Consider the following 27,423-nt stretch of genomic DNA (forward strand, 5'->3'; position numbering starts at 1 on the left):
GAAAGGCGCGCGCGGCCGCGGGATGGAGGAGGCGGCGGCCGAGGAGCAGCAGCGACTGTCCTACCAGCAGGTAGCACAGGAGCCCACGACTCCATCTGGGTCTCCTGCCGGGGTGACGGGGGCCTTGTAAGACTATACCCCGCATTCCCGGGGCGTTTAAAGTGGGTGGCTTGGTGTTCCCTTCGGCCCCCTGCAGGGTCTCGTCCATACCGGGAACGGGGTTTAGGGACCCCGAGTCTCACAGGAACCCCTGCCAGGTGATGGCGGAGTGGGGGTGGCTCGCCCAGCCGTCAGGGCCTTGGCTGGCTTGCTCTTTGTTTGTATCATGGGCTGCCAGAAGCAGAGCCTGACGGCCACACTGAATGGAGGAGACCGCCATATGATGCGCCAACGAGCGCATCCTCCCGGCCAGGATTTGTCCTCTGAGTGCAGCGATGTCCGAAGAAGGGCACTTACCCCAACCCAGAGGTCACGGGGAAGGGAACAGGGATGGAGGAAATTTGTGGACCCCTGGAAAGAGCTCTGGAAAGATCAGATCATGTGACCCCACCTGCGCCTAGCAAGTGCGACCCCTCCTCCTCCCAGGTTGAAGGGTCGCGGCCCCTCCTACCAAAGGTCTCCGTGTCCTAGTCCTGTGATGTTGGCAGCTAAGGCCTCGCCCACCTGCCAGGCCATGCCCATCTGTCAGGCCTCCTGTCCGGCCTTGCCCACCTGCCAGGCCATGCCCATCTGTCAGGCCACCTGCCCAGCCTCGCCCACCTGTCCGGCCATGCCCATCTGTCAGGCCACCTGCTGGGCCTTGCCCATCTACCCGGCCTCACCCACCTGCCTGGCCTTGCCCTCCTGCCAGGCCATGCCCATCTGTCAGGCCACCTGCCGGGCCTCACTCACCTGCCCAGCCTCGCCCACCTGTCTGGCCTCGCCCACCTGCCAGGCCACCTGCCGGGTCTTGCCCACCTACCTGGCCTCACCCACCTGCCTGGCCTCGCCCACCTGCCAGGCCACCTGCCGGGTCTTGCCCACCTGTCCGGCCTTGCCCTCCTGTCTGGCCTCGCCCACCTGCCCAGCCTCACCCATTTGCCAGGCAGCACCCACCTGCCTAGCCGAGGCTTCCTCACTTGCAGTCCTTCTGGAAGCAGAGCAAGCTCCTGCTGCTGCTTTTGCTTTTGTCCCCAGAGGAGGCTGCTCCCCACTTCATGTTGGCACTGCCCCCGCAGCATGAGAGCCCCACTGGGTGAGGGGGACAGGAAGGTGTGGGGCTTGCAGGCCGGGGCTGCCAGGAGCTTGCCACAGAGGGCTGGCGTGAAGGTATTAACGTGAAGGGCAGTATCCCCTGTCTGGTTTCTCATCGTGTTCCCCACATCTGCCTTACTCAGTATGACCCTGGCCGACAGCTGTGGGATAGCAGGGCCTCGGCTTTCCATGCCCTAAATCACAAACTTTTCCTAAGCAGTGATGTTTCAGGAGCCTGCAGTGTGGAGCAGTAAGGCTGCTGTCTAGAATCCAAACATCCCATATGGGTGCTGGTTCGTGTCCCGGAAGCTCCACTTCCCATCCAGCTCCCTGCCTGTGGCCTGGGAAGCAGTGGAGGACGGCCCAAAGCCTTGGGACTCTGCACCCACAAGGGAGACTGCGAGGGGGCTCCTGGCTCCTGGCTTCAACAGACTGAGCTCCAGCCATTGTGGCATTTTTGGAGAGTGAACCAGCAGATAGAAGACCTCACTCTGATTCTCCTTTCTGTGACATTTTATTTATTTTTATCAAAAAGGCAGATTTAGAGAGGAGAGAGAAAGATCTTCCACCCACTGGTTCACTCCCCAAGTGACTACAGCAGTCAGAGCTGAGCCAATCTGTAGCCAGAAGCTTCTTCTGGGTCATCCAAGCGGGTGCAGGGTCCCAAGGCCTTGGGCCGTCCTCCACTGCTGTCCCAGGCCACAGGCAGTAAGCCCAGCACGGGACATGAACCAGTGCCTTGTAGGATCCTGGCAAGGTGAGGATTTAGCCACTAGGTTATCGTGCCGGACCCTGCAAGGAAATAGTGTTCGTACCAGGCCTGCACAGGGGGTCTTACTCAGCGATTCGCACGGTGGAAGCCACCCTGGGGTGTCTCCTGGCCGTGGCTCCCAGCGTGGAGGGCTCTCAGGGCCGCCTCACCCTCACCTGCCGGATGTGTGGTTCCTTCCGCAGAGGCTCAAGGCTGCCGTTCACTACACGGTCGGCCTGCTGTGCCAGGAGGTGGCTGACGACAAAGCGATGCCCATCAGCAGGCAAACCATCGCGGCCATTTCGGAGGTGACTTTCCGGCAGTGCGGTAGGTCCTCTTCCGCTTGGGGGTGGGGCGGGGGCTGGCGTGCGGGTGGGTGAGGGTGAGCGTGCCTGGGGGCTGGCGTGAGGGTGGGTGAGGGTGTGCGTGCCTGGGGGCTGGTGTGCGGGTGGGTGAGGGTGTGCGTGGCTGGGAGCTGGCGTGAGGGTGGGTGAGGGTGTGCGTGCCTGGGGGCTGGCGTGAGGGTGGGTGAGGGTGTGCGTGCCTGGGGGCTGGCGTGAGGGTGGGTGAGGGTGTGCGTGCCTGGGGGCTGGCGCGCGGGTGGGTGAGGGTGTGCGTGCCTGGGAGCTGGCGTGCGGGTGGGTGAGGGTGTGCGTGGCGGGGGCTGGCGTGCGGGTGGGTGAGGGTGTGCGTGGCGGGGGCTGGCGTGCGGGTGGGTGAGGGTGTGCGTGCCTGGGGGCTGGCGTGCGGGTGGGTGAGGGTGTGCGTGCCTGGGAGCTGGCGTGCGGGTGGGTGAGGGTGTGCGTGGCGGGGGCTGGCGTGCGGGTGGGTGAGGGTGTGCGTGCCTGGGGGCTGGCGTGCGGGTGGGTGAGGGTGTGCGTGGCGGGGGCTGGCGTGCGGGTGGGTGAGGGTGTGCGTGGCTGGGAGCTGGCGTGCGGGTGGGTGAGGGTGAGCGTGGCTGGGAGCTGGCGTGGGGGTGGGTGAGCGTGGCTGGGGGCTGGCGTGAGGGTGGGTGAGGGTGTGCGTGGCTGGGAGCTGGTGTGGGGGTGGGTGAGGGTGTGCGTGCCTGGGAGCTGGCGTGGGGGTGGGTGAGGGTGTGTGTGGCTGGGAGCTGGCGTGCGGGTGGGTGAGGGTGAGCGTGGCTGGGAGCTGGCGTGCGGGTGGGTGAGGGTGTGCGTGGCTGGGAGCTGGCGTGCGGGTGGGTGAGGGTGTGTGTTGCCGTGCCAGGGGTGGGAGTGGTGCGTGGAGCTGTGCGTGGCTGGGAGCCCGGGCAGGTCTGACCTGCTGCTACTGACGGTCCTCACCATAGGGTTGATGAGGCGCTGTCCTGGCTGTAAGGTTTGGGCAGTTTAGGGGGAGAACTGTGTAACTGTTTACACTAACACTGCCCCATGACCGGAAGGCCCCACGGGTTTGGCTTTTGGGGATCTGCCCCGGTCTCCTGTGCCACACTGCCTGGCCGTTGAACCCGTGGGGACAGATGTCCTCAGCAGCCCTAGCTCAGAGCAGATGTTAAAGGAGATTACAGGATCTGAAGGTGCGGGCTCTGGAGTAGGGGTGCGGGGTGCTGGGCGCTGGGGGGTGCAGGAGGGCTGCTGAGTGCCAAAGCTGTCGCCCAACGCCACCTGCAGTGCCTCCTGCCACCTTCGGCCGGCCCCCTGTTTGAAACTGGGTGAACGGTGGCTAAAGTGTCTTTCTTTTCTTTTTCAGAAAATTTTGCCAGAGACCTTGAAATGTTTGCCAGGTGGGTGGCGCCCCTGCCAGGCCCTGTGCACCCAGGGGGAGCGTGGTGGGTCTGTGGGGCAGGGTTGAGGCACTGTAGCTGCCACTTTGCGGAGCCCCCGGTTCTGCAAGGACACAGCGTCTGCCTTCACCACGCAAGTTCAGGATTGCTTTGCGTTTTCTCGATTTTTCCAAGTGTTTTCTCGCTACAGAACTCGAGTTCTTTAGTTCTGGGTCAGGAGGGCTGGGTGAGGCCGCCAGCCGTGGGAGTGGGTGTGCACCTCAGTGTCGGGGGGCCTTGGGGACCGTCTCAGGGCGAGGGGCCTGGGGATGCCGCTGGGGGGAGGCAACGAGAGTGCAAGGAATGCCATTCGTGGCCCACGCATTTATCAGGAGGGAGCCGCCCACGATCCGCGGCAGCCGCTGCAGGGGATTCGGGCTGGCCTCCTCAATGAGCGCCACAGGTCATTGAGAACAGTCACCTGAATTGCTTTCATGGAGCCGTCTGAGTGACAGAGCCCCGAAAGGGCCTCGCGGGCCAGCTGGCCACGGCTCCTGACGTGGCGCCAGGCTCTCCCGGAGCCGGTGTGTCTTGCCTTGCTCCTGTTAGCTCTGTTTCCCGGGTGGATATCTTGAGTGAGTTAGAGCTGTGGGTCCTCTGAGGGCAAGCTCTAAATCTTTGCTGTTCCTGTGTGGATCAGTACCTAAAACCCGCTTGTCCTCGGCAGCCTGACCGAGGGAGAGGACAGAAGTGCGTGCCGAGAGCCCCTCCGGCTGATTCAGTGTGTTCAGGCCTTGGCCCCAGCCACCGCCCCAGGGGGCTTGCCATTTCTGTGTTAACTGTGGAAAACCACAATGAAATATGTAAAATCCTAAAATGAAAGGAGGAACGGCACAGCAACGTGTCAGGCTGTCAGATCTTCTGTATTTTTGAAGCTTTGTTTTTAAATTTTCCTTGAGAGACCGAGGCCTTCCATCCGGATTCACTGCCCAAATGTGCCCACCAGCCAAGGCTGGGCCGGTCGGGTCCGAGCGAGAGCTCCCGCCGGGTCCTGCCGGGTGGGTGAAACCACCGCCTGCAGCCTCCCACGTGTGTTGGGAAGCTGTGGCAGACGCCATCCCAGGCACCCCAGGAGAGGACTGGGGGTCCCCAGGCAGAGGACCATTCTGCTGCACCCAGTGCCTGCTGCTCAGGGCTTTAGTAACCTTAAGGTGTTTTTGTTTTTTCTAAAGATTTATTTATTTTTATTACAAAGTTAGATATACAGAGAGGAGAGACAGAGAGGAAGATCTTCCGTCTGATGATTCACTCCCCAAGTGAGCACAATGGCCGGTACTGTGCCAATCTGAAGCCAGGAGCCTCTTCCGGGTCTCCCACGTGGGTGCAGGGTCCCAAAGCTTTGGGCCGTACTCATCGGGGCCCCTCGTCCCGCGAGCAAAACCCTGATACGATAAAGACTCTTAAAAGTTTATTGGTCAAGACTTCAAGCGTAGTGGCAAAGAAAAGAAAAGAAAGAAAAAAGTTGCAGCAGTTGTAAGATTTATTACAGTGAAGCGATTACAGCATAACCTTGAAACATGCCCGGGGGAATCTCTTTTTTAACTATTTTTTTACCCACAACTTTTTTACATTGCACAAACCAATCCATACACAGCTCCTCACGTCATGCGATAAACACACCAGTCATGACTTAAGTCACGTAGCTTCCCTGCGTGCTCGGCTCAATCCTCACTAACTTCCCAAAACCTGTTTACCACCTTTGTGCCATGAAACAATGGTCAACAAGCGCCATCTTTGAGGTGCGGCTCTGCTCTCCACAGTCCTCAACTGCTTTCCCAGGCCACAAGCAGGGAGCTGGATGGGAAGTGGAGCTGCCAGGATTAGAACCGGCGCCCATATGGGATCCCGATGCATTCAAGGCAAGAACATTAGCCGCTAGGCCACGTTGCCAGGCCCAACCTTAAGGTTTTAATATTTATGTATTTTGTCCGGTGTGACAGCATAGTGGCTAAAGTCTTCGCCTTGAATGTGCCGGGATCCCATGTGGGCCCCGGTTCTAATCCGGGAGGACCCCATTTCCCACCTACCTCCCTGCTTGTGGCCTGGGAAAGCAGTGAAGGACAGTTCAAAGCCTTGGGACCCTGCACCCGTGTGGGAGACCCCGAAGAAGCTCCTGACTCCTGGCTTCGGATTGGCTCAGTTCATTGCGGCCACTTGGGGAGTTGACCTTTGGATGGAAGATCTTTCTCTCTGTCTCTCCTCCTCTCTGTATATCTACCTTTCCAAATAAAAATAAGTAAATCTTAAAAAAAAAAAAGATTTATGTATTTTATTTGAAGGGTAGAGTTTCAGAACAAAGAAAGAATTGGATCGGTCTTCGTCTGCTGCTCCACTCCCTAAAAAGCCACGGCAGCCGGCTGGAGTCAGGCATGAGCCAGGAACCTCACCTTGCTGGGTGGTGGGGCCGAGCCTGGGCACCGGAGCAGGGCACACACCCCTTGTCCTGGCACAATCAACAAGTGCAGATTTTCTTTGAAGGCCCCTGTTTTGTCTGAAATCTACATTCATTTTCATCATAGTCCAGTTTGCTTTTACGCAAGAGAGTTTTTAAAATTTTTTTTAAGATTTATTTATTTTATATGAAAGAATTAAAGAGACAAAGAGAGATGGGCCTGGTTCGATTGCTTTTTTGTGCCAGGATCCCATATGGGCACCAGCTCGTGTCCCAGCTGCTCCACTTCCCATCCAGCTCCCTGCTTGTGGCCTGGGAAAGCAGTCAAGGACGGCCCAAAGCCTTGGGACCCTGCACCTGTGTGAGAGGCCCGGAAGAAGTTCCTGGTCTCTGACTGTGCATCAGGCCACTTGGGCAGTGAACTAGCAAATGGAAGATCTTTCTCCCTGTCTCTCCTTCTCTCTATAAATACCCCTTTAAAAAAGGAGGATGTGGGGGGAGAGCTATCTTCCATCCACTGCTTTACTCCCCAAGTAGCCACAATTGCCAGAGCTGAGCTGGTCCAAAGCTAGAAGCCTGGTCGCACACACGGGTCCAGGAGCCCAAAACCTTGAGCCGTTCTTGCTGCTTTCCCAGGTACCTTAGCAGGAGCCTGGGTTGGAAGGGGAGCAGCTGGGACTAGAACTGCCGCCCATGTGGGGTGCCAGTGGAGCAGCCAGTGGGTGTGATTGCTGTCTCGGTGCTGGCCTGCTGGATATTGGATTCCTGTCCATGTACATCCCGGGAGGCAGCGGTGATGGTCCGGTTGCATGAGTCCCTGCCACTGATGTGGGTGATTCATACAGAACTCCTGGCTCCTGGCTTCAGTCTGGCCAGCCCCGACTGTTGAGGGCAATAAACCACTGGATGGAGCGTCTCTCTCAGTCAAGCAATGAATAGAAAGAAAATTATCTTTTCTCTCTCTCTCTCTCTCTCTCTCTGCCTCTGCAAATCTCTATTCCTCTACCTTTCAAATTAAATCAATAAAACTTTAAAACTCAGTAGGTACAGTCCGAGCTATCCCCGCAAGTCTGGCCTCATCGCAGCGCTGTTTTCCCCTGACGTGGTCCCTCCTCCCTGGACCGTGATGGACTTGGCTCAAGAAATCTGAGCTAGGGGCCGTTTCCGGTCAGCTGCGGATTAAGTGGTCCTTGTAGGCTGGGAACTTACCAGCATGTGTAGAATTTTTTCCATGTAAAAACACATTCCAAATCTAAATCATCAATTCATCTGCAAACTTTGAAACCAACCTCCTATTTTGAAGTATAACTTTCCTTTATTTACGTATGAACTCTCTAGTCTTTCTCTACTATTAATGATAAATTAAAGATCAAAGATTTGGAAGGTGTTATATTTTCTACAGCCGTTATGTTTTAGGAACATTTTGGCAATGGTCTTTTATTTTTATTGGCAAGGCAGACTTAACTTTTTTTTTATTAATAAATTTTATTTTGACATTCTTTACATAGTTAATTAGGGTAAGAAGGTTCAAGGGCTACAGGAAAGTGGATAATACTAGTATGTTTTCCATATTGTTACCTTCATGTTTAAAGAGGGGTATTTAAGGGAGAAGGCCCACGCAATTTCCCATCCTCCCCAGGTCCCGGATGTAGGGCATGCTCTGAGGTTCTTGCTCAAGTGGTTTTGATATCACTGTCAATCTTGCCACTCCAAGCACTATGAGATCTTTGAAAAATCCACTGATTGACATAGTCCATCATAGCTGAGATGGTTGGTTGACCTGTTCTGTCTTCTCTCTTTGCTTCGTTAGGGTTCTGAGTCCAGCATTTAGATTAGGAAGATCTCCAAAGAAACTTCTTGTATGTGCTAACAAGTACAGGGCCTGGCACCGTCCATCGCTCCAATCAGCTGGTGGTTGCAGTTGCTGGGTTGGTTCTGTTTTCACTCCCGACTTCCACTGGAACCAATGGGTGTTGCAGTCCAGCCTGGTTCTGCCCAGCACATACTTGGCCCTCACATAAACCAGCGGGAGCTGCAGCCTAGGTTGGAGCGACCCACAATAACCCCCACCAGGCCCGTCCCTACCCTGGTTTGCCAGTAAGTGTAGCAGTAATCCAGTCTGTCCCACACCCCATTCCACCCCAGCAGCTGTCTTAGTTTTATGTCCTCCTGTGGGAGTGGTAACCCAAGAGGGATGAGCCCACTATTTCCTTCCCAGGCCTCTCCCACTCCCAGATTCCAGTTGATGCTGCGTCTAAGCCCAAACAACCCTCGCCCACTTTAATTTTGTTTGCACCAGTAGGAATAATCCGCCCAGCCCGGCTTTTCCCTGATCTAGTCCACATGAGGCGCACAGGTGTGGTAGCTCTGCCTAGTCTGGTCTGCCCCCATCCCAGCCCATGCTCTCCTGCGGAAGTAGCTGTCCTGCAAAGGAACCCTCCCTTATTCCCCTGCCAGCTCTGCCCACTTCCTTTCTTGTTCTCAGGCTGGTTGGGCGCTGCGGTCCCTTCTGGTACAGGCAACCTCACCTCGGCATTCCATAATGTGCACTAGTCTTTGTTGCGACCGACCCTGGGTCGACCCACACTGGTGCCTGGATTTGCCAGTGGATGATGTGGACAGATTCAGCCTGGTCTTGCCCCCACGTCTGCCAATTGTATGCCAGTGGGTAGTTTTCCATGGCCTTTTCTGGGCTGTTTCCTATCATGTTTCTTGCGTTTACCTGCTGGGTCTGTGTCCTGCCAGAGGAGTTGCCCAGGCTCCTCCATCAGAACCTCTCCCAATGCCAGGTTTCACGCTTACCAGTGGGTCCATGAGCCAATCCTACTCAGTCCACCTCCTGTCATAGCAGGAACAGTGGCTTTTCCTGACTGGCCTTCCACCCAATCTGGTTCTTGCTGTTGGATGTTCCAGCCCAGCCATGGTTTGTCCATACCCACGTATGGCTCACACATGGCTCAGTAGGGGTTTGAGACCCTGCCTAGTCCATCCCACATCTGCCCTGGTCCTCCAGAACACCAGGGGGAGTCGGGGTCCGGCCCAGTTTGGTGCATCCAATCCCAGCCCACACTTGTGCCAAGGGAGACTACAACTGTTTCCAGATCAGAACGCAGCCCCCCTTCCAGGCCACGCGCCTCTTGGTGGGAACCTCAACCCAGCTAGGCTTGTCCCCTTTGCTCCCCAACCGGGTCTGTTCCCAGCCATAGATCACTTGCCTGCCAATGGATGCTCTGACTCAGCTTGGCACAGCCCCTCCCCTGTCCCGAACTCTGCCTTAGACCCTGTGGCTTAGCGTCCCAGGCTCCCACAGACCAGCAGGTACAAGAGCCTAGCTCGGCATGACCTCTGTTCCCTCCTGGTTTCTAGTTTTACTTGTGGGCTAAGGTTTGCTCAGTCGTGCCTAATCTACTCTGTTCCATTACCAGTTGACACATTGGCCAGCTGTTGGAGCTACTTGTGCAGGACAAGCCCCAAGCCATAGCTTCTGCATGACTGGTATTTGGTGCTCAGCATTATTAGTGATTAAAAGTTTTGCTAAGGAAGAGTTACTGCCTGTTTCAGGTCCAAGAAGCACAATGGGTTCAACCTGGAGCTGATTAAGCAGCAACTCAAAGAACCAAATTCCCAGAGCTCCCCAGCTGGGCGGCCAGCAGGCGGAGCCTGGCACCAATGGCGCACTGGCCACCCGGGAATGGCTCACCATGTGCACATGGCGGCCGTCCGGGATCCAGGCATGAGACGCCCCGTCCTGAGACCCACCACCAGATTTAACTTTTATATATACACAGAAAGGAGAGACAAAGAGGAAGGCCTTCCATCTGCTGGTTCACTCCCCAAGCAGCCAGAGCTAAACCAATGTGAAGCCAGGAGTCAGGAGATTTTTCTAGGTCTCCCACACAGGTGCAGGGTCCCAAGGCTTTGGGTCGTCCTCGACTGCTTTACCAGGCCACAAGCAGTGAGCTGGATGGGAAGTGGAGCAGCCAGGAGAAGAACTGGCACCTATATGGGATCTTGGCGTGTGCAAGGTGAGGACTTTAGCCACTGAGCCAGTGCACCACACCCAGTAATGTTCTTTCAAACCTGAACTCTAGAGTGAAGATGAGGCTGATGATTAGGACTCGTTGGAGAGCCTGGTTCAGTTGGAGCCCCAGCTCCTGACTCCAGCTGCCTGCCAGTGTACACTGGGGGAGGGAGCAGTGAAGGCCCGGGTACTGGCTCCCTGTCTCCCGAGTTAGAGACCTGTTCCCAGCTCTTGCAGGCATCTGGGAGGTGGGGGAATGAATTGGTGGGTGGGGACTCTGCCTCCCTTGCATATATATAATTTTTTAATGTAAAAGCCTGAATCTATAACACTGAGGGTGTTTTCTGCAAGGTTGCTTTCTTGTTTTCCCTGGAGTGGCTTTCTGGAGTCAGGCTTGACGGGGTGTTGTGGATGTGCAGTGGCTGCCATAGGACGCACCAGCTGCTGTGGCTAGGAGAGTTCCTGGGAAAGCCTGGCGTTGGGGCTGGCGATGGAGCCCAGGCGTGGAGAGGCCAATGCCCTCCGTTGGCATACCCAGCTCTGATGCTGGCTCTGACCCTGCCTGGCCCAGTGGCATACCAGGAAGCAAGGGTGCTGGACTCCTGTCACCATGTCAGAGACTCAGCTTGATTCCTGGCTCCCAGCGTCAGCCTGGCCCACCTGGCCTCGGCAGGCACTTGGGGTGGGAACCAGGGGGTGGGAACATTCTGTCTCTCTCTCTTTACTTGAAAAATAAAATAGAATGTATATATGTTTGTATAAAAAAATTATTGGAAATCTAGATTGTAACAAATAATAAAATATTAAAAAAATTTTTATCGGAAAAGCAGATTTACAGAGAAAAGGAGAGAGAAAGATCTTCCATCTGCCAGTTCTTTTCCCAAATGGCCACAACAGTGGGAGCTGAGCTGATTCTGAGCCAGGAGCCAGGAGCTTCTTCCAGGTCTCCCACATGGGCACAGGGTCCCAAGGACTTAAGCCGTCTGCTGCTCTCCCAGGTCATAAACAGAGCTGGATCAGAAGTGGAGCAGCCTGTGCCCATGTGGGTGCTGGTGCCACAGGCTGGAGGACTGGCCTGTTGAGGCATGGTGCTGGCCGCATTTCTGCCTTTCACATCAAACAGGAGTCAGGTGTGAGGCTGCGCGCCAGCAGAGTGGCAGAGAGGACTGAGTTTGTTGCTTCCCCAAAACTTGCTGTATAAACAGCTCACTGTTTTTATTCCTTGTATTGTAGGAAGACTATTAATAAATGTGTTTCACGGAAAATGGCTTAAAGGCCTTGTACACTTTTTTCACAGAGCGCTGTCACACAGGCTGAGCAGCTGGGGTGGGGTTGAAAAGGGCACATAGTGTCCCTGGCCACAGATTCTTGTCCTTTGTAGCTGCCATCCTGTCACCTTTTCTTGTATGTGTGTGTGTACAAATATATACATTTATTCCAAAGGCAGAGCGGGGTAGGAGGCAGAAATGAAATCTTCCACCTGTTGGTTCAGTGTCCGAACGTGCCAGATGGAAGCCAGCACGTCCATCCTGCTCTCTGCGGGGGGACCGTCCCCATCTGCCTTGCTGGGGACGTCAGCAGGAAGCTGGATCCAAGGCACGCTGACCTGGTGCCCATGACAGGACACTGGCCTCTCAAGTGTGGCTGAATCCTTTGCTGCCGCCGTGCCAGCCGCCTGTCACCTTCTGCATTTTCTCCGTGGCCTTTCTCCTGGTTCTTCTGGGTTGGTAATTAGAAGTCAGCTCTAGCAATGCTTCTTATGACAAGTAAATGTCGCCAGAATGAGCTGGCACGATATTTGCACATTTAGCAGGATGCAAATGAGTAACAACCACATGATGGAATTTCCGTGTGATTTTGGTCTCCGAGTCAGCAGCTGTTTAGTAGGATTCAATATGTGTGGGTCACTTTAGGTATTCAGGTACAAAAGGGCTTGTGTGTGGCGCCAAGAGATGGAACCCCACACCAGAGTGCCCGGGTTTGGGTGCCATCTCCTCCCTGATGAGCACCCCGGGAGACACTGGTGCAGGCTCAGGCACTTGGGCCCTGTGCCCACACTCCTGAGTGGCACTCCAGGCAGAGTTTCTGGCTCCTGGCTTCAGCCTGGCCGAGTTGCAGCTGTTGGTGGTTTTTTGGGGAAGTGAACCAGCAGATAGAAGATCTCTCTCTCCTTTGCATGCTTTCTCTCTCCTTTGCTCTTTCAAATAAATAGAATCTTTTTATTAAAAAAGATGCAAAGCTTCACACTTGTTCTCACCCACCAAGGTCTTAGTACTTGGGTGGAAGTTGAAAGGCCGGAAGCAGAGCTATCGTTGCACAGAGCTGGCTCTCTCGAGCCGTCTTTCAGCTCAAGGGTGGGAAGACTTCAGGGGAGTGGGAGTCCGAAGCAGCTCGGGTTTGAAGGCTGCTCTTGGTTCTGTGTGAACGGCTGGGTGGGCGATGGCGTGTTAGGAAGGCTCTCTGTGCCGCTCCAGCTCTGAGGCTAGAAGGGGTCTTTACACCCTGGCTGGCTGCACTGGTTCTTGAGGCCCAGCAGGTGGCCCTGGGGAGGGATGGGCGCTGCTTCCTCTTGGTCTCTCCCTTTAATTGGTTTCTTGGCTGGCAACCCACGTCTGGGTGTCATTTAGCTTAATGACCATAATCTAAAACGAGGGGCTCCTCAGAGACCCCTGCCAGGTGGAGGTCTGGCCATGAACTTGCATGTTCCGTGGGAACTTGAAGAGCAAACGTGCTGGTGACTTGTTTCTGCCCTTCCCACAGACATGCGAGGAGAAGCACAATTAACACGGAAGACGTGAAGCTCTTAGCCAGGAGGAGTAATTCACTGGTGAGAGATGGATTTCCCACCGCGCTCCCCTCTCCCATCAGAATACATTATTCCCAATTAATCACTTGGAACCGTGAAGTTAGCCCTCAGGGCACCTTGCATTAAACACTGGAGGTGGTTGAACCGTTTCAGACCTGCCTGTAATTTACGGTCTCTCTTGCACCATGATGGATCTTGCTAAGCCAATTTGAAATTTTCTAATCAGCACTCGGTGGATTTCATAATTTGCTTTTTTTGTAATCTCTCACAACTTTGGTCCCGTGCTCCATTCACAACGTGATGGCAGAGACCAGTCAGAGGCCAAGTTCACTGGAACAGCTTCATTTTGCTGCCATGGCCGTCACGACGGGCCAGGGAGGGAAGGGACGAACCTGGGGGTCCGGAAGCGCCAAAAAATGTCCGGGTTTACATCTTTCCAAGTCTAAACGTAATCTTAGTGACACCGCGTTGTCCAAAGACACCAAGGCACCAGAGATGCTGGGGTCAATGTCCCCAGCGTCAGGGAAATGGGCACGTCCCTTGTGCCCTGGGCACATCCCCTGGGCCCTGGCAGCCTCGGATACTGGCAGTTAAGGCACCTGATAACCCTCCCTCCCTGGCGAGAGGACAGGCTCCTCTCTCTCTCTCTCTCTCTCTCTCTCTCTCTCTCTCTGTCTGGTCCCGGGACACAGGGTGGGCTTTTTAAGAAGTTGAGTTTACATAGCACTTCAGGTGATTGGTGCACCGAGGAAACTTTTCCAGCTACTTTAGGTACTTTGGCTCTCACTACCGCCCTCTAGAGGTGCCCGCTTCCCAGGTCGACCACGGAGCTATCTAGTGGATGGCTGCGTCTGATCATCACTCCTCCCCCCTTCCTCTCTTCTTCTTTTATGTTATTTATTTGAATGGCAGACACACAGAGGGAGATCTCTCGTCTGCTGCTTCACTTCCCAAAGGCCCCAGGGGCGCAGGCTGGGCCAGGCTGACGTCAGAAGCTGAGAGATCACTGCTCGGTCTCCTGTGGGTGCAGGGACCCCCGAGCGCCTGGGCTCCCAGCCTGCACGTGAACGGAAGCGGGACTCGGACCCTGTCCGCAGAGCTTGGCCTGCTGTCCCAGCGTCTGCCCCTGCACTTCACCTGGTCCCTGTGGCCCCAGGGCCATGTGCCTCGCGCTCCTTCCGTCTTACCCTCCTCTCCTGCGGAGTCAGGTCAGGCTCGAGGCCGCCGCGAGGTTCTCTTGGTGGGCTCTGTCCGTGGGGCGCCCCCGCCCGCTCCCCAGCAGTGCCGTGGTTGGTACTCGCCCTGCCAGGGACAGTTGCTGACTTTCCGGAAGGCGTGACTGGCTCAGCTGTCAGGTGGACAGTCATCTCCTTGCTGCGTGTGTGTTGACGTCAGAAAATGGTTTCTGTTTTGGGTTCTTAGTTTTTATTTCTTTCCCAAATGACTTCCTTGCCGAGGAGTGCCTACCGCTCGGCCTGTGCTGTGCCCTTGACGCCCGTCCTCCGTGAGGGCAGTGGCATCCTGCTTCTCCTGTGGTCTGTCCCTGCTGCAGAGCAGCGACCCGGTGGGCTTTCAGCTCATCCACTGAAGCCTACGGGCAGATGTGGGTTACGCTCTGATTGGCAGGCCTTCCACAAGGACCAAGCTACACACTCACTGCTTAAAGTGTATGCTGGGAAAGTCGATGATTGTAGTTGATTCCTTTATCCCAGAAAAAAAATTTTTTTTGCAACTGTTTAATTTTTAGCACTATGACCCACCCAGGCTTTTCTACTCAGACTCATGGGGGGCGGGGGTGACTGGGAACATACAGTTATTCTCTCGTTCTTGTTATTGTTTTTAATGTAAACATAGGTTTCTAGTCAATTTTGCTTTTTCTCTTTTATTGGTAGCTAAAATACATCACTGAGAAAAGTGACGAAATTGCTCAGTTTAACCTGGAACAAAAGGCAAAGAAGAAAAAGAAGCCGGAGGCTGGCAGTAGAGTTTCCGAGGCGGCAGGAGTGGAGGAGAGTGAGAGCTGACGCCCAGAGCTGTGGGGGAGCGGCCGGAAGCAGCTGCGGCGGCTGCTGGCTGCCACCGGGCTGGGAGAAGGCGGGCGGCTCTGATCCTGGACGGGGTGCTGCGGCCGGGCTGCTGGCTGCCTCCAGGCTGGGAGAAGGCAGACAGCTCTAATCCCGGACGGGGTGCTGCGGCACTGTGAGAGGCCTGGAGCGCCCCACGCCAACACGGACTCAAGGAGAAGAGGCTGTGCTGCAGTGGTGCACGGGGAAGCTGTGTCCACTGCTCGACGTGGCCCGCCCCTTCAAGGGCAAACATCGGCCCTTCTTCATTCCCTGACTCGGCTTTCCAGGCTCAAGTCGGTCTCTGGAAGCTGAATAAAGCCTTCCTAGCTCTTCTCTCGGGAATGTCTGTGAGCTGGCGCCGCCTGTGAGCAGCGGGTGGCGGGGTTCTGGCAACGCTCCTCTGGGCCATCTCAAGGCCGTTTGCTCCAGAAACAGTTTGCTGCTTCTCTTGGGCAAGGCCTGTTGGAGGGAGTCACGCCGCTTACTACTCCTAACCCCCAGACCCTGGCATCTCCTTACTCCCCCAGACCCCGGCATCTGCTTACTACCCCCAGTCCCCGGCCTGCTCCTCCCGCTGCTGTCCATGGAGCGAGGCCTGCGAGGGCCTCACTTCTCGTGTTGGTGCAGTTTCTTGGAAGCCATTGCCTTTGAGGGCACAGGGCTGGCTGGCGCAGAGTCGGGCCCTGTGCCGTGTGCTGTGTTGTTCGTCTCCCACGTTCTGCAGTTTGCAAGGGAAAGCACCTGTGCCCGCGTGACCGATGAGCAAGCAGAAACTTCAGGAAGGTTATCTCACGGCCCGGGAGCTCAGGCTGTGATGATGGGCAGGGATGGAATTCACATTGGGAGCACCGACTGCAGAGTGGGCAGGAGAGAACGGCATGAGTTATGAGTAGAATTTCTGACATCTGTGCAGAAGACCCCACAACCTGACTCCGGCAGGGAGATGCTCAGCATGGTTAGAGTCAACCCTGAACTCAAACATCATGGCCCAGACTCAGCCACTTGTCACTGGGTCCCATATATGTCACCTCAGAGGGAGGTATGAGTCTCAAGGCCCCCCCTTGCCGCTCTGGTCTCCAGCCAAGGCTCCCCAGTTGTCCTGGAGTCTCCGGCCAAGTCCCCCATCTCCCTGGGGTTCTCAGCCAAGGCCCCCATCCTCCTGGGGTCTCCAGCCAAGGCCCCCATCCTCCTGGAGTCCTCAGCCAAGGCCCCCATCCTCCTGGGGTCTCCAGCCAAGGCCCCCATCCTCCTGGGGTCTCCAGCCAAGGCCCTCATCCCCTAGTGTCTCCAACCAAGTCTCCCATCCCCCTGGGGTCCTCAGCCAAGTGCCCCATCCTCCTGGGGTCCTCAGCCAAGGCCCCCATCCTCCTGGGGTCTCCAGCCAAGGCCTTCCATGTCGATGGCTTCTTCATTGGGAAGCACTGAGGGAATCAAGCCGTGTACACCCCAAGGTCGACAGGTCTAGCTCTGCACCCCAGTTGGCTGCTCTGGAGGTGTATTTTATTGGGAAGGTAGAGAAATACACAGAGGGTCCGAATGTGATCTCTCCTCCACTGATTCATGCCTTGAATGTCCACAGCAGCCGAGGCTGGGCCAGGCTGAAGCCAGGGGGTCTCCTGTGGGGGCGCCAGGGGGTATAAGTTTTAGAGCAGCATCTGCTATCTCCAGGAAGCTGCATCACAAGCAGAGGCAGGGATCGACCCTGGCACTAGCATGAGCTGTGGGTGTCCGAGTCACCTGCTGTGTCATGGTGGCTGCCCTAGGTTCTAGCCAAGAGCCTGTCCCCCCTGAGGGTCTGTGCTGGGCCCCCACCTCCTCGGCAGCTACTGAGCTGTCACAGCGTCCTCCCCAGGCTACAGGCTCAGTCCTGTCACCACAAGTCCTCTTGCCTTTCACTTGGGCTGCGTGTGGCTTGGGCCTGGCATTTGCATTCTGTACCAGCTGTCAGGGTGTGCACAGTGTGGGTTCTTCGTGATGTGCAAACTCTGGGCACCTTCTGGGTACGCATCCATCTAATAAAGCCTGTACTTGGCACTACGGGTTTAAGAAACTGGCTGAAGCGCCCAGCATGGCTCGAGAGTAAGAAGACCTCAAGTGATATTCATGGCATTTGTGGGAGCTATTTTTTTTTTTTTTAATTGGAGAGTCAAATATACAGAAAGGAGGAGAGACAGAGAGCAAGATCTTCCATCGGCTGATTCACTTCCCAAACAGCCGCAACAGCTGGAGCTGAGCCAATCCAAAGCCAGGAGCCTGGAGTCTCTTCCAGGTCTCCAACATGAGTGCGGGGTTCCAAGGCTTTGGACCATCCTAGACTGCTTTCCCAGGCCACAAGCAGGGAACTGGATGGGAAGTAGAGCAGCCAGGATGCAAACCGGCATCCATATAGGATCCTGAGGCATGCAAGACAAGCATTGCAGCCCGCTAGGCTGCTGCACCAGACCCTGTGGAAATTATCTTAGCCCCCAAAAAATCTTCACAGTTGATTTTGATACAGAAAGGACCAGGGCAAGCTCACCTGGAACATTATGTGAGCAAAGCCCGAGGAGATGGCATGCAGGGCTGAGATCGGCCAGCGAGGGAAGCAGGTGGCTTAGAGCTAGAGGGAACTGAAATCAGCCACATTGGCTTCTGGACCAATTATTTCTCAGTTGGGGTTGTCTTCAATGGGTTAAGGTGGACAGTTTAGACCCTACTGCCCTGTCCCCTGGGGGAAGGGGCATGCGTTTGTGGGAATAGGGCCAGGCCCTGCAGAGAAGGCCAGGAGGTGGCTTGGGGCAGGACTCCACGTTGGACATGTCCGGCAGAGGGGAGAGGAGCATCCTGGGAGCTGGCCGAGGATGGCTTGGGAGGGAGAGCATTTCCTCTGCGGGAAGGCATCTCACCCCGGACACCTGGACACCCGGAAACTCCACACGATGTGATCACTGCACGTGACACACAAGTTCCCTTGCTTTTTCTTTCTTTTTTTTAATTATATTAATTTGAAAGGCAAAGTTACAAAACAGAAAGGGAGAGGTAGAAGTCTTCCGCCTGCTGATTCATTCTCTAGATGGATGCAGCGGCCAGGGCTGGACCAGGCCAAAGCCAGGAGCTTCTTCTGGGGTTCCAACAGAGCGCAGGAACCCAGGCACTTGGACCATCCTTCGCTGCTTCGCCAGGTGCATTAGCGGGGAGCTGAGAGCGAGTATGGCAGCCAGGACTTCACCTGGCACTCCAATGGGATGTCAGCGTCCCAGGGCACCATGCCACAACGCTGGTCCAATACATGAATTTATTTTATCTGAACATTAAAAATCACTGCCCTGCGACCCTCGAGACGCCGGTCAGCAGCAGCATGGGGGCACCAGAGCCTGTGGTCTGGGAGCTGATCAGCCTCCCCCATACCTGCTGTATCCTGAGCCTGCACTCAGGGTGACCCGGGGACACTTCACAGCCCGAGAAGCCAGGGGACAGTGGGCTGGGCCAGCGTCCTTGCCAACAGGTGACTGCATGAATGCTCCCTCTGAATGCTGGAGCCCTCAGCACCCCTTGCTTCCTGGGTACATGGCAGGTTCCTTCCCTCCTTGTCGCGGCAGGATCTCCCATTTGCAGCCCCTCGTCCAGGACTCATTCTGTACTTGGTGAAATCGCCTGCTTTGTCCTGTGGCTTCCTGCTTACGCATGGGGCCTGATGAGGAAGGGAGACAAGCACACGTGCGTTCCCAATCAGAGCGGATTCACTCGCAGGGCAGGAACAGACCCGAGGAGGTGCCAATTAAGGGGCTAAATCCAATCCCGGCACACTTCTGGGGGCCCTGATTGCTCCGGCTCGTGCGTCACTATACAACTGGGAGGGGAGAGGACACAGGTGGGAGACACAGAGACGCAAGCAGCAGCTGGCGCCCGAACTTAAAATACCCAGGAGACCCACATCCAGAAGCGCCTCGCCGCCCGCGCAGTGAAGGACCTGCCGCAACTAAGCCGGAGTGAAGTGTCCACCTGCCTGCCGAATGCCGACTGCAAACTTGCCTCTGCTGCTGCTGCTGCTGCTGCTCTCGGGGGCGGCAGCCACGGCCATGGCTACAGCCACCCTTGCTCAGGAGAGTGGCACCGCTGGCAAGGAGAGTGGGGTGAGTACAGCCCCGACCCAGCCAGAGGCTGGCCTGCTCTCTGTCGTCTTCCCTGCAAACTCCCCAGCATCCGTGAGGCTGTGTGTGTGTGTGTGTGTGTGTTCACAAACAGAACAGACTAGTGGGCTGGACTCAGTTGTGTTCTGGGGTGTCCCTGACTGACAAGTGATGGCCGTGTAGCCTCAGTGGGGACCACTCAATGACATAAGCCTCTGTAGTCATGGGCCACCTCCCCACAGGGTTACTGCACCTGCCAGCCTGGGAGACCCTAAACGACCTCCCTGGCTATGATGGGGTGCAGCCACGGAGCTGCCGCCAGCATTGGCCGCACCATGCTGCCTGCCAGAGTCTTAATTTATAACCTGTGTGGTGTGTGGCTCTCACGGGCTCAGAGGAACAGTGTTCATGATGAGAATTCACATCATTTATTTCTTCCTCCCACCCCCCATTTTTTAAAAGTTCCAAGAAAGAGTACATAAAGTTGACCATTAAAAATGGAGTTTTCTCCAAAACTGCAGGATGAGTCTGAGACGTGTCATTCATCAGCAGGTTGTTCTGGGCAGATTTCCTCTGGCACCTGGAAGGGCAGATGCCAATGGGGCCATCCCCTCCATCCATGGGTGTCCTGGGCGCGGCTGGTGCACCTGCCCAGCTCAGTTCTAGAGGGACAGTGGTGGATCTCCTGACCCCACCCAACCCACCCGAGCACGGGTCTCACAGAGTTTCCCCTTGAAGGAAATGGCCAGCTGTTGCCTTTCCCCCCTTGGGGACCCATCCTGCAGGTCACGTGGATCCAGCAGGGCGGGTCTATGCAGGCTTAAGAAAGAAAAGGCAGGGCTCTGTCCGGGCGGGCTCCTGATGTCTCTCTCTCTCTGTCCTCTGCTTCTCCTGCGCAGGAAGGCATGGAAACGCAGCCCAGCGGGCCCCAGACCTTCCTCGCCCGGTGGTACGAGTGGACCTCCCAGGCCCGGGGCGGGACCGATGCGGGGGCCGTGTCCCAGCGGAGGACACGCCCTCCCGTGCCGCCGCCCCGGCCTGCGCCCTGCCGTACTTTCTTCTGGAAGACCTTCTCCTCCTGCAAGTAGGGCTAGGTCGGCGGGGACGCGTGGAAAACAATAAAATGTGAGCAGCATCGCAGTCTCCTCCAGGCGCCTCCTTCTGGGCCCCCGCATCCGTGGACACGCGGTTGTGGCCTCAAGTCCAGGAACACCCGGTGCCCACAGGCTCTCGAGTGGTTTGGAGCCCACGGGGGATATTTCTGGCTCCAATTCCTGTGGGAATAACGCGGGAGTGGAGCCCCTCAGCTACCTCCCTCTCTGCCTTCCTGCTCTTATGAATAGTTGAAGGCCTCCTATGTCAAGAGGGCTCAGAACAGCGCCTTATTTCCGGTTTTTTTCCAAATGGGGTATGGGAAAATGGGTTTTCTCAATGTTACAAAACAGGTTTTAAACAGTAAAAAAGCATTCAGCCATCTAGCCAATTCTAAAACTAGGGTTTTTTTTAGAGAGAGAGAGAACAGGACTGCTCTCATCCGCAGGTTCACTTCCCAAACGTTCACGATGGTCAGGGCCGGGCTGGACCAAAGCTGGCAGCCAGGAGGCCGATCGGGTGTCCCATGGGGACCTCAAGCCCCTGTGCTTGCCAGGGTCTGCCACGGCTGGGCTCAGGATCCAGAACTGGGACTCGAACACTACACTCTAAAACCAGCTCCCAAATGGGATACTGACCCCGCAGATGGAGGCTGCATTCATGCCGCCAGCCCCACCAGGGTTTTTTTTTTTTTTTTAAGATGTATTTATTTATTTCAAAATAGGAGTTACACAGAGAAAGGAAGAGGGTCTTCCACCTACCACATCACTCCTTACACAGCAGCAATAGCCAGGAGCCAGGAGCTTCTTCCAGGTCTCCACAGTGAGTACAGGAGCCCAGGCACTGGGCCGTCCTCTGCTGTTTTCCCAGGCACATTAGCAGGGAGCTGGATGGGAAGTGGAGCAGCCAGACTTCGAATTGGTACCCCTATAGGATGATGGTGTGCCGTGCCACACTGCCAGCCCCAAGTACCAGGGTTTGTTTTTTTTTTTATTTTTCATTTTTTTATTTTTTATTGGAAAGGCAGATCTACAGAGAGATGGAGACACAGAGAGAAAGATCTTCCATCTGCTGGTTTACTTCCCAACTGAGCTGATGCAATCTGAAGCCAGGAGCCAGGAGCTTCTTGCAGGTCTTCCATGCAGGTGCAGGGTCCCAGCGTAATCACTTAGTCTATCAAAACAACAAAACAAAACAAGCATAACTGGGCGGGGAGGGGCATGGTGGAGTGCCTGCCAAGGCCACTCCACTGCCGTCACCACTGCCATAAGCATGTCAGGCAGTGAGCATTGCTGGGCGATGGGGACAGGTCAGAATGGGGACCATGAAGGCTTGTTTGACATATATAGAATGGTTTATGGGGGCTTCCGCAGATGGGGCCACTGCACCCACAAGTAATTAAGGGGGCTGAGATGGGGTGGATCAGAAGGGTGAAATTTGGCTCAGGCCAAAACACCCACCCACCACACAAGAGCCAGGCCTGGCCGGGGCAGGCAAGGTTGCAGCACCTGCTGGCACTCACAGGAGCTGTGTTTGGTGGCGGGTCTCTGGTCAGGATTCCTAGGCTGCAGCATCTGCCTGTGAGTTTCAGGCTGAGAGAAGGCCTGATAAAGGAACTTTGGGGACACCTCTGCTCAGCTGCGGGACCCACTGGTGAATGTGAGAGCTGGGGGTGGGTCAGGTTGGGCTAGGCTGCAGCACACAGCCGCACATGAGAAGCCGTTTACCCTTGTACAAGCATGGAGAAAGACAAAACAGTGAATGCATCTAAGTTAACAGAAGACTTTGAGCACCTCATCGAAAGATGGAGAGAACAGACTATAACAGACGCTTAGGTCTGTGGGCGCTCGGAGGCAGACAAGGACAACCAGTAGGCTTTAGAAAGAATCCCTCACCTCTAGTGTAACAAAGACAGCATTTTCTCAAAACAATCAAGACCACTCAAGTAACACCCTTAGAACATCCCTCCCCACATTGGGGCCTGTAATGACTGTCTCGGCCCCCAGGCACTGCGCTAGTGTGACAGCAAGGAATGGCTCACTCCGCCAACCCCCCTCGTGTACCTTCTTGCCCCCAAACCTTCCCCCACGGACACAACAGGCAAAACTGAGGCATTTGTCTCATCTAGCCCCCCACCCCCACCCTCTCCATTCGAATCAATTTTGTAATCATATTAAAGTAAAAATTATAATAAATGAACACATTTATGGAGCTGGCACCATGGCATAGCAGGCTAAGCGTCTACCTTATGGCACTGGTTACCAAATGGCACTGGTTCTAGAACCAGCTGCTCTACTTCTGATCTAGCTAGCCGCTGCTAATGTCTGGGAAAGCAGCCAAGGATAGGCCAGCAGCGGAAGAAGCTCCTGGCTCCTGCCCTAGATCAGCCCAGCTCCAGTCACTGTGGCCTCTGGGGAATGAACCAGCAGATGCAAGATCTCTCTCTGCCTCTCCTTCTCTCTCTGCGATTCTGTCTTTCAGTGTTTGAAAAATGTGTTTAACATTTTATTTATTGGAAAGGTAGACAGCGAAATGACAGATACCCCATTGCTGGTCCACTCCCCAAACGCCTGCAGTTGGGACTGCATCAGGTGGAAGCCAGCAGCCTGGAACTCCATCCGGGTCTCCCATGAAGGTCACAGGAACCAAAGCGCTTGAGCCACCATCTGTTGCTTCCAGACTGTGCGCCAGCAGAAAGCAGGGATGAAGAGTGGAGTTGGAGCCCAAACTCAGGCACATGGCATGTAGACACCCAAAGTGGCACTCTAACTGCTACGCCAAGTGCCTCCTGCACCTCAGCTCCCAGTATGAGGACCTCCAAGACCTCGGGAGTTGGTTTGTCCAGGGCCAGGTGGATAGGGGTGACATGTGTCATGTTCACGGTGCTTCTCTCGTGCCCTCATCATTTCCAGGGGTCATGCCATTTCCTGTGATGTGACACAGCAGGGGGACCCCACGTGGTCCAGGACTGTGGTCTGCTCAGATGAATTCAGAGTAAGCATGCCACTCAACTCCAGAACCTTCATCGAGTGTCAGTTCTGCGACAGCACCCACATTGGCGCCCGTACCCATAGCTGCTTAGCAGCTTCCAAACTCCCCAGCCCAGCGGTCCGTAACTTCAGCCTCACTTTCCCAGGGCCAGGCCGTCTCTGGGGGAAGCCAGCAAGGGCTGGCCGGCGGAGGGCACCGTTAACATCCTGCTTTCCTCTGGCCGCCACGGAGGCCGCCTCGCTGGGGCTGACTGCTGACTGCTCCGTTCTACCGTCTGCAGAGCTGGACTCATATTCATAATTACAGCTGAGCAAAGTCCAGCGGGATGCAAGAGGCTTAATGGGGTGTCGTTGTGGAGCACAGCAGCGTCAGGAGACCCGAAACTGGGTCAGTACTCTAGTGGACGATGCCCGAGGACGCTGTGTGGGAGGCCCGCATCGCACATCCGTGGGCCCGGGTTTATGCCTCGAGCCCACTCCCCATTCCGGATTCCTGGTCATGCACCCCGCTATGGGGCAGCATGGGAGACTCAGATTTGGGGTCCTGACTCCCAGCACGGCCCAGATGTGGTGGACCTGTGAGGAGTGAACCAGCAGATGGGAAATCTGTCAAAAATCAATCAGTGAGTCAGTCAATAAAAAGTTTTTTATTTTTCTGGGAAGAAGAGTATGCTTATTATTTTTCAGTTTTCTTGAGGTCACTCCCACCTACCCTTTAACTAGGTGGTAGCTGATGTCTGGCAGGAGTCTGTTGCATGTTGCCCCACCTTCCTTCTGGTAGCCACTGCATAGTAGACTAAATCACTGGGCTCAGGATGAGCCATTAACTCTGGACCCCTTGGGGCTCGGGACCATCAGGTGGCAGTCAAGGTCCTGGGGCCCCGGGGTGCGGGCAATCTCAGCTTCCTCCTCTCCGTAGTTACATGCTTGGCACCCTGTCGTACCCGCATCTGGCACCAGCTGGATGGCCCTTCTGGGTTCCTGTGCTCCCAGGCTGACAGCAAACCAGCCCTGGCTAGGAGACGTCGCCCAGTGAGCTGGGTGGGTGCTTGCTCACAGGCAGCACCTGTAGAGCAAGGCCCACGGCTTAGCGACTGCGGTCCCATCTCTCCTAAACAAACCAGAGGGAAAGCACCCAGAGGTGAGCGAGAAGGAAAAAGGCTGTGTGCAGGCCGGCAAGGAAGGCACAGGGTGTCCAGGGGCTGTCTGTAACCTTCCAGCACTCACAGAGGCCTTGGGTCACCCGGTCCACGCGAAATCTTGATTATGCAGTCCACTGCTTAAAAATGCATGGGTGGGTCTTAGTGCCACAATTACAGGCTGGAGGAAAAAGTCTACTTTTTAAAGTTTATTCACTTTCATTGCAAAGTCACATAGATATACAGAGAGGAGGAGAGATAGGAGGATCTTCCGTCCGATGATTCACTCCCCAAGTGAGCACAATGGCCTGAGCTGAGCCGATCCGAAGCCAGGAGCCAGGAGTCTCTTCCAGGTCTCCCATGTAGGTGCAGGGTCCCAAAGCTTTGGGCCATCCTTCACTGCTCTCCCAGGCCACAAGCAGGGAGCTGGATGGGAAGTGGAGCAGCCAGGACACAGGTGCCCATATGGGATGCCGGTGCGTGCAAGGTAAAGATTTAGCTGCTAGGCCACCGCGCCGGGCCCTAAAAAGTATACTTTTGATGACACGTTTTAAGATTTACTTTTGTTTATTTGAAAGGCAGAGTTACACAGAGAAAGAAGGAAAGAAAAAGAGGCCTTCTGTCTGCTGGTTCACTTCCCAAATGGTCACCATGGTCAAGGCTGGACCAGAACAAAGGCAAGAATTTAGGAGCTTCTTCTGAGTCTGCCACCTGGGTGACAGGGCCTCCGATACTTGGGCCATCTTCTGCTGCTTTCCCAGGCACATCAGCAGGGAGCCGGATGGAGTGTGCGGAAGCTTAGGCAGTGGATGTCGGCTTGGGCAAGGTCTTTTCTAAGGTCCTTAACTGTTCCCAGCACGAAGCCATGATCAGTGTTTAAGGACATGCAAGTGCCGGCTGCCCTGATGGGGAATGCATGCGGAACCATGGGCTGGGGCGTCACGTTACCGACTTAAGAGAGCTCAAAACGCAGTAGTTGGAAGTTATGTCCAAAATAATTCAACACAAAACTCTTCAAATAACACGGAGAGAAACATTTAAGGGCAAAGGAAAAAAAAAAAAGATAATTGGGAAATTAAACAGCTAAACAATTTGGTTAGGAAAGGCACATTAATAAGCCTTATAATTAATGCAGTAGGGTTTTTTTGTTGTTGTTCTTTTAAAGATTACTATTATTTTATTCCTTTCTCCCTGGAAAATGAAAAATCCATTAGTTTCTTCCTTTTGCTTTTACTCAGAAATGAAAGGTTGGTAAGTGGCAATTAGCATAGCTCCCTTCAAAGCCAATTGCCTAATGGGGACCGACATTTGACTCAAGTTGAAAGGATGGAACACAGCTAATGGAGAGTTCATTAGTCCTGGCTGCTGTCTCTGACTTCTTTTTTTTCTCTGCTAGCAGAACAGGCATGCCTGCTTGTCCTCCTCTCCTTACCCATATACCGTGCGCCTAGGAGGCATGCTGGCGTAGCGAACACAGAAGGCAGGGGCTGTGCGACATCGCTCAGTCCGCACATCTGGGCTGGTCTGTACAGCTACACGTCTCATCTCTCCATACCATGGCCTCCGCACCCAAAGGGGTCCCCTGGTGGCTCAACAGGCTGATCGTCTGCTCGCAGTGCTGGTTCGAGTCCCAGCTGCTCCACTTCCAATCTGGCTCCCTGCTTATGACCTGGAAGTGTAACGGAGGATGACTCAAGTCCTCGGGCCCCTGCACTCACATGAGAGACCCGGAAGAAGTTCCTAGCTTGGTTTCAAGTCAGTCAGCTCTGGCCATTGTGGCCCTTTGAAGTGAACTAGCAGATGGACACACTCTTTCTCTCTCTCTCTCTCTCTCTCTCTTTTGCTCTGTAAATCTGCCTTTCAGATAAGAATAAATAAATCCGTTGGAAATTGTTTTTTTTTTAAAAAAGAAAGACCCTCTATCCTCATCTTTGCCCCTACAAGTTGAGAAGAAACCTGGGAAGCGATGGCTCAAGTTCTTGGGTCCCTGCCACCCACATACAAGTTCTAGACTGAGTTCCCAGCTCAGGCCTGGCCAGCTCCAGCTGTGGGGAGTGAACCGAGAGTGGAAGACCACGGTCTATTGGTCTCCCCTTTTTTATTTTAATGTAGATTTCCTCAGGGGTGTCATCTGAAGCATCCTGTTAATATTTTAGGTTTATTTACTTTTATTGGAAAGGCAGATCAGATTTACTGAGAAAGGAGAGTCGGAAAGGAAGATGTTCCATCTGCTGGCTGACTCCCCAAATGCCTACAACAGCCAACCCAAAGCTAGGAGCCAGGAGCTTCTTCTGCGTCTCCCACACAGTACAGGAGCCATCCCCTGCTGTTTTCCCAGACCACAAATAGGGAGCTGGATGGAAAGTGGAGCAGCCGGGACAGGAACGGGCACCCATGTGGATCTAGCTATTAAGTCGTCATGTTGGGTCCCTTGGTTTTACCTCTCAAATCAAAAATAATTTTTGACCAGGGCAGATGTGGGATCTCAAACCCCTACTGAGCCATGTGTGAGCCATACGTGGGTATGGACAAACCATGGCTGGGCTGGAACATCCAACAGCAAGAACCAGATTGGGTGGAAGGCCAGTCAGGAAAAGCCACTGTTCCTGCTATGACAGGAGGTGGACTGAGTAGGATTGGCTCATGGACCCACTGGTAAGCGTGAAACCTGGCATTGGGAGAGGTTCTGATGGAGGAGCCTGGGCAACTCCTCTGGCAGGACACAGACCCAGCAGGTAAACGCAAGAAACATGATAGGAAACAGCCCAGAAAAGGCCATGGAAAACTACTCACTGGCATACAATTGGCAGATGTGGGGGCAAGACCAGGCTGAATCTGTCCACATCATCCACTGGCAAATCCAGGCACCAGTGTGGGTCGACCCAGGTTCGGTCGCAACAAAGACTAGTGCACATTATGGAATGCTGAGGTGAGGTGGCCTGTACCGGAAGGGACCGCAGCGCCCTACCAGCCTGAGAACAAGAAAGGAAGTGGGCAGAGCCGGCAGGGGAATAAGGGAGGGTTCCTTTGCAGGACAGCTA

At 55.0% G+C, this 27,423-nt stretch overlaps 2 protein-coding genes across 2 annotated transcripts; both read left to right on the top strand.

The window, feature by feature from the left end:
- LOC121161485 (centromere protein S-like) lies at positions 1-15,388 on the top strand. Its single transcript, XM_040987895.1, has 5 exons — positions 1-70; positions 2,188-2,311; positions 3,695-3,728; positions 12,941-13,007; positions 14,879-15,388. The coding sequence occupies exons 1-5, from the start codon at positions 23-25 to the stop codon at positions 15,008-15,010; spliced, it is 405 nt and encodes a 134-aa protein (XP_040843829.1). The 5' UTR covers positions 1-22; the 3' UTR covers positions 15,011-15,388.
- Positions 15,389-19,044: 3,656 nt separating this feature from the next.
- LOC121161288 (cortistatin-like) lies at positions 19,045-20,294 on the top strand. The gene is made up of 2 exons (XM_040987596.1): positions 19,045-19,164; positions 20,061-20,294. The coding sequence occupies exons 1-2, from the start codon at positions 19,045-19,047 to the stop codon at positions 20,247-20,249; spliced, it is 309 nt and encodes a 102-aa protein (XP_040843530.1). The 3' UTR covers positions 20,250-20,294.
- Positions 20,295-27,423: the final 7,129 nt, after the last annotated feature.

The sequence above is a fragment of the Ochotona curzoniae genome, unplaced genomic scaffold (genome assembly GCF_017591425.1).
Source record: "Ochotona curzoniae isolate NIBS_2020 unplaced genomic scaffold, NIBS_Ocur_1.0 contig_4792, whole genome shotgun sequence".
In the NCBI taxonomy this organism is placed as follows: Eukaryota; Metazoa; Chordata; class Mammalia; order Lagomorpha; family Ochotonidae; genus Ochotona; species Ochotona curzoniae.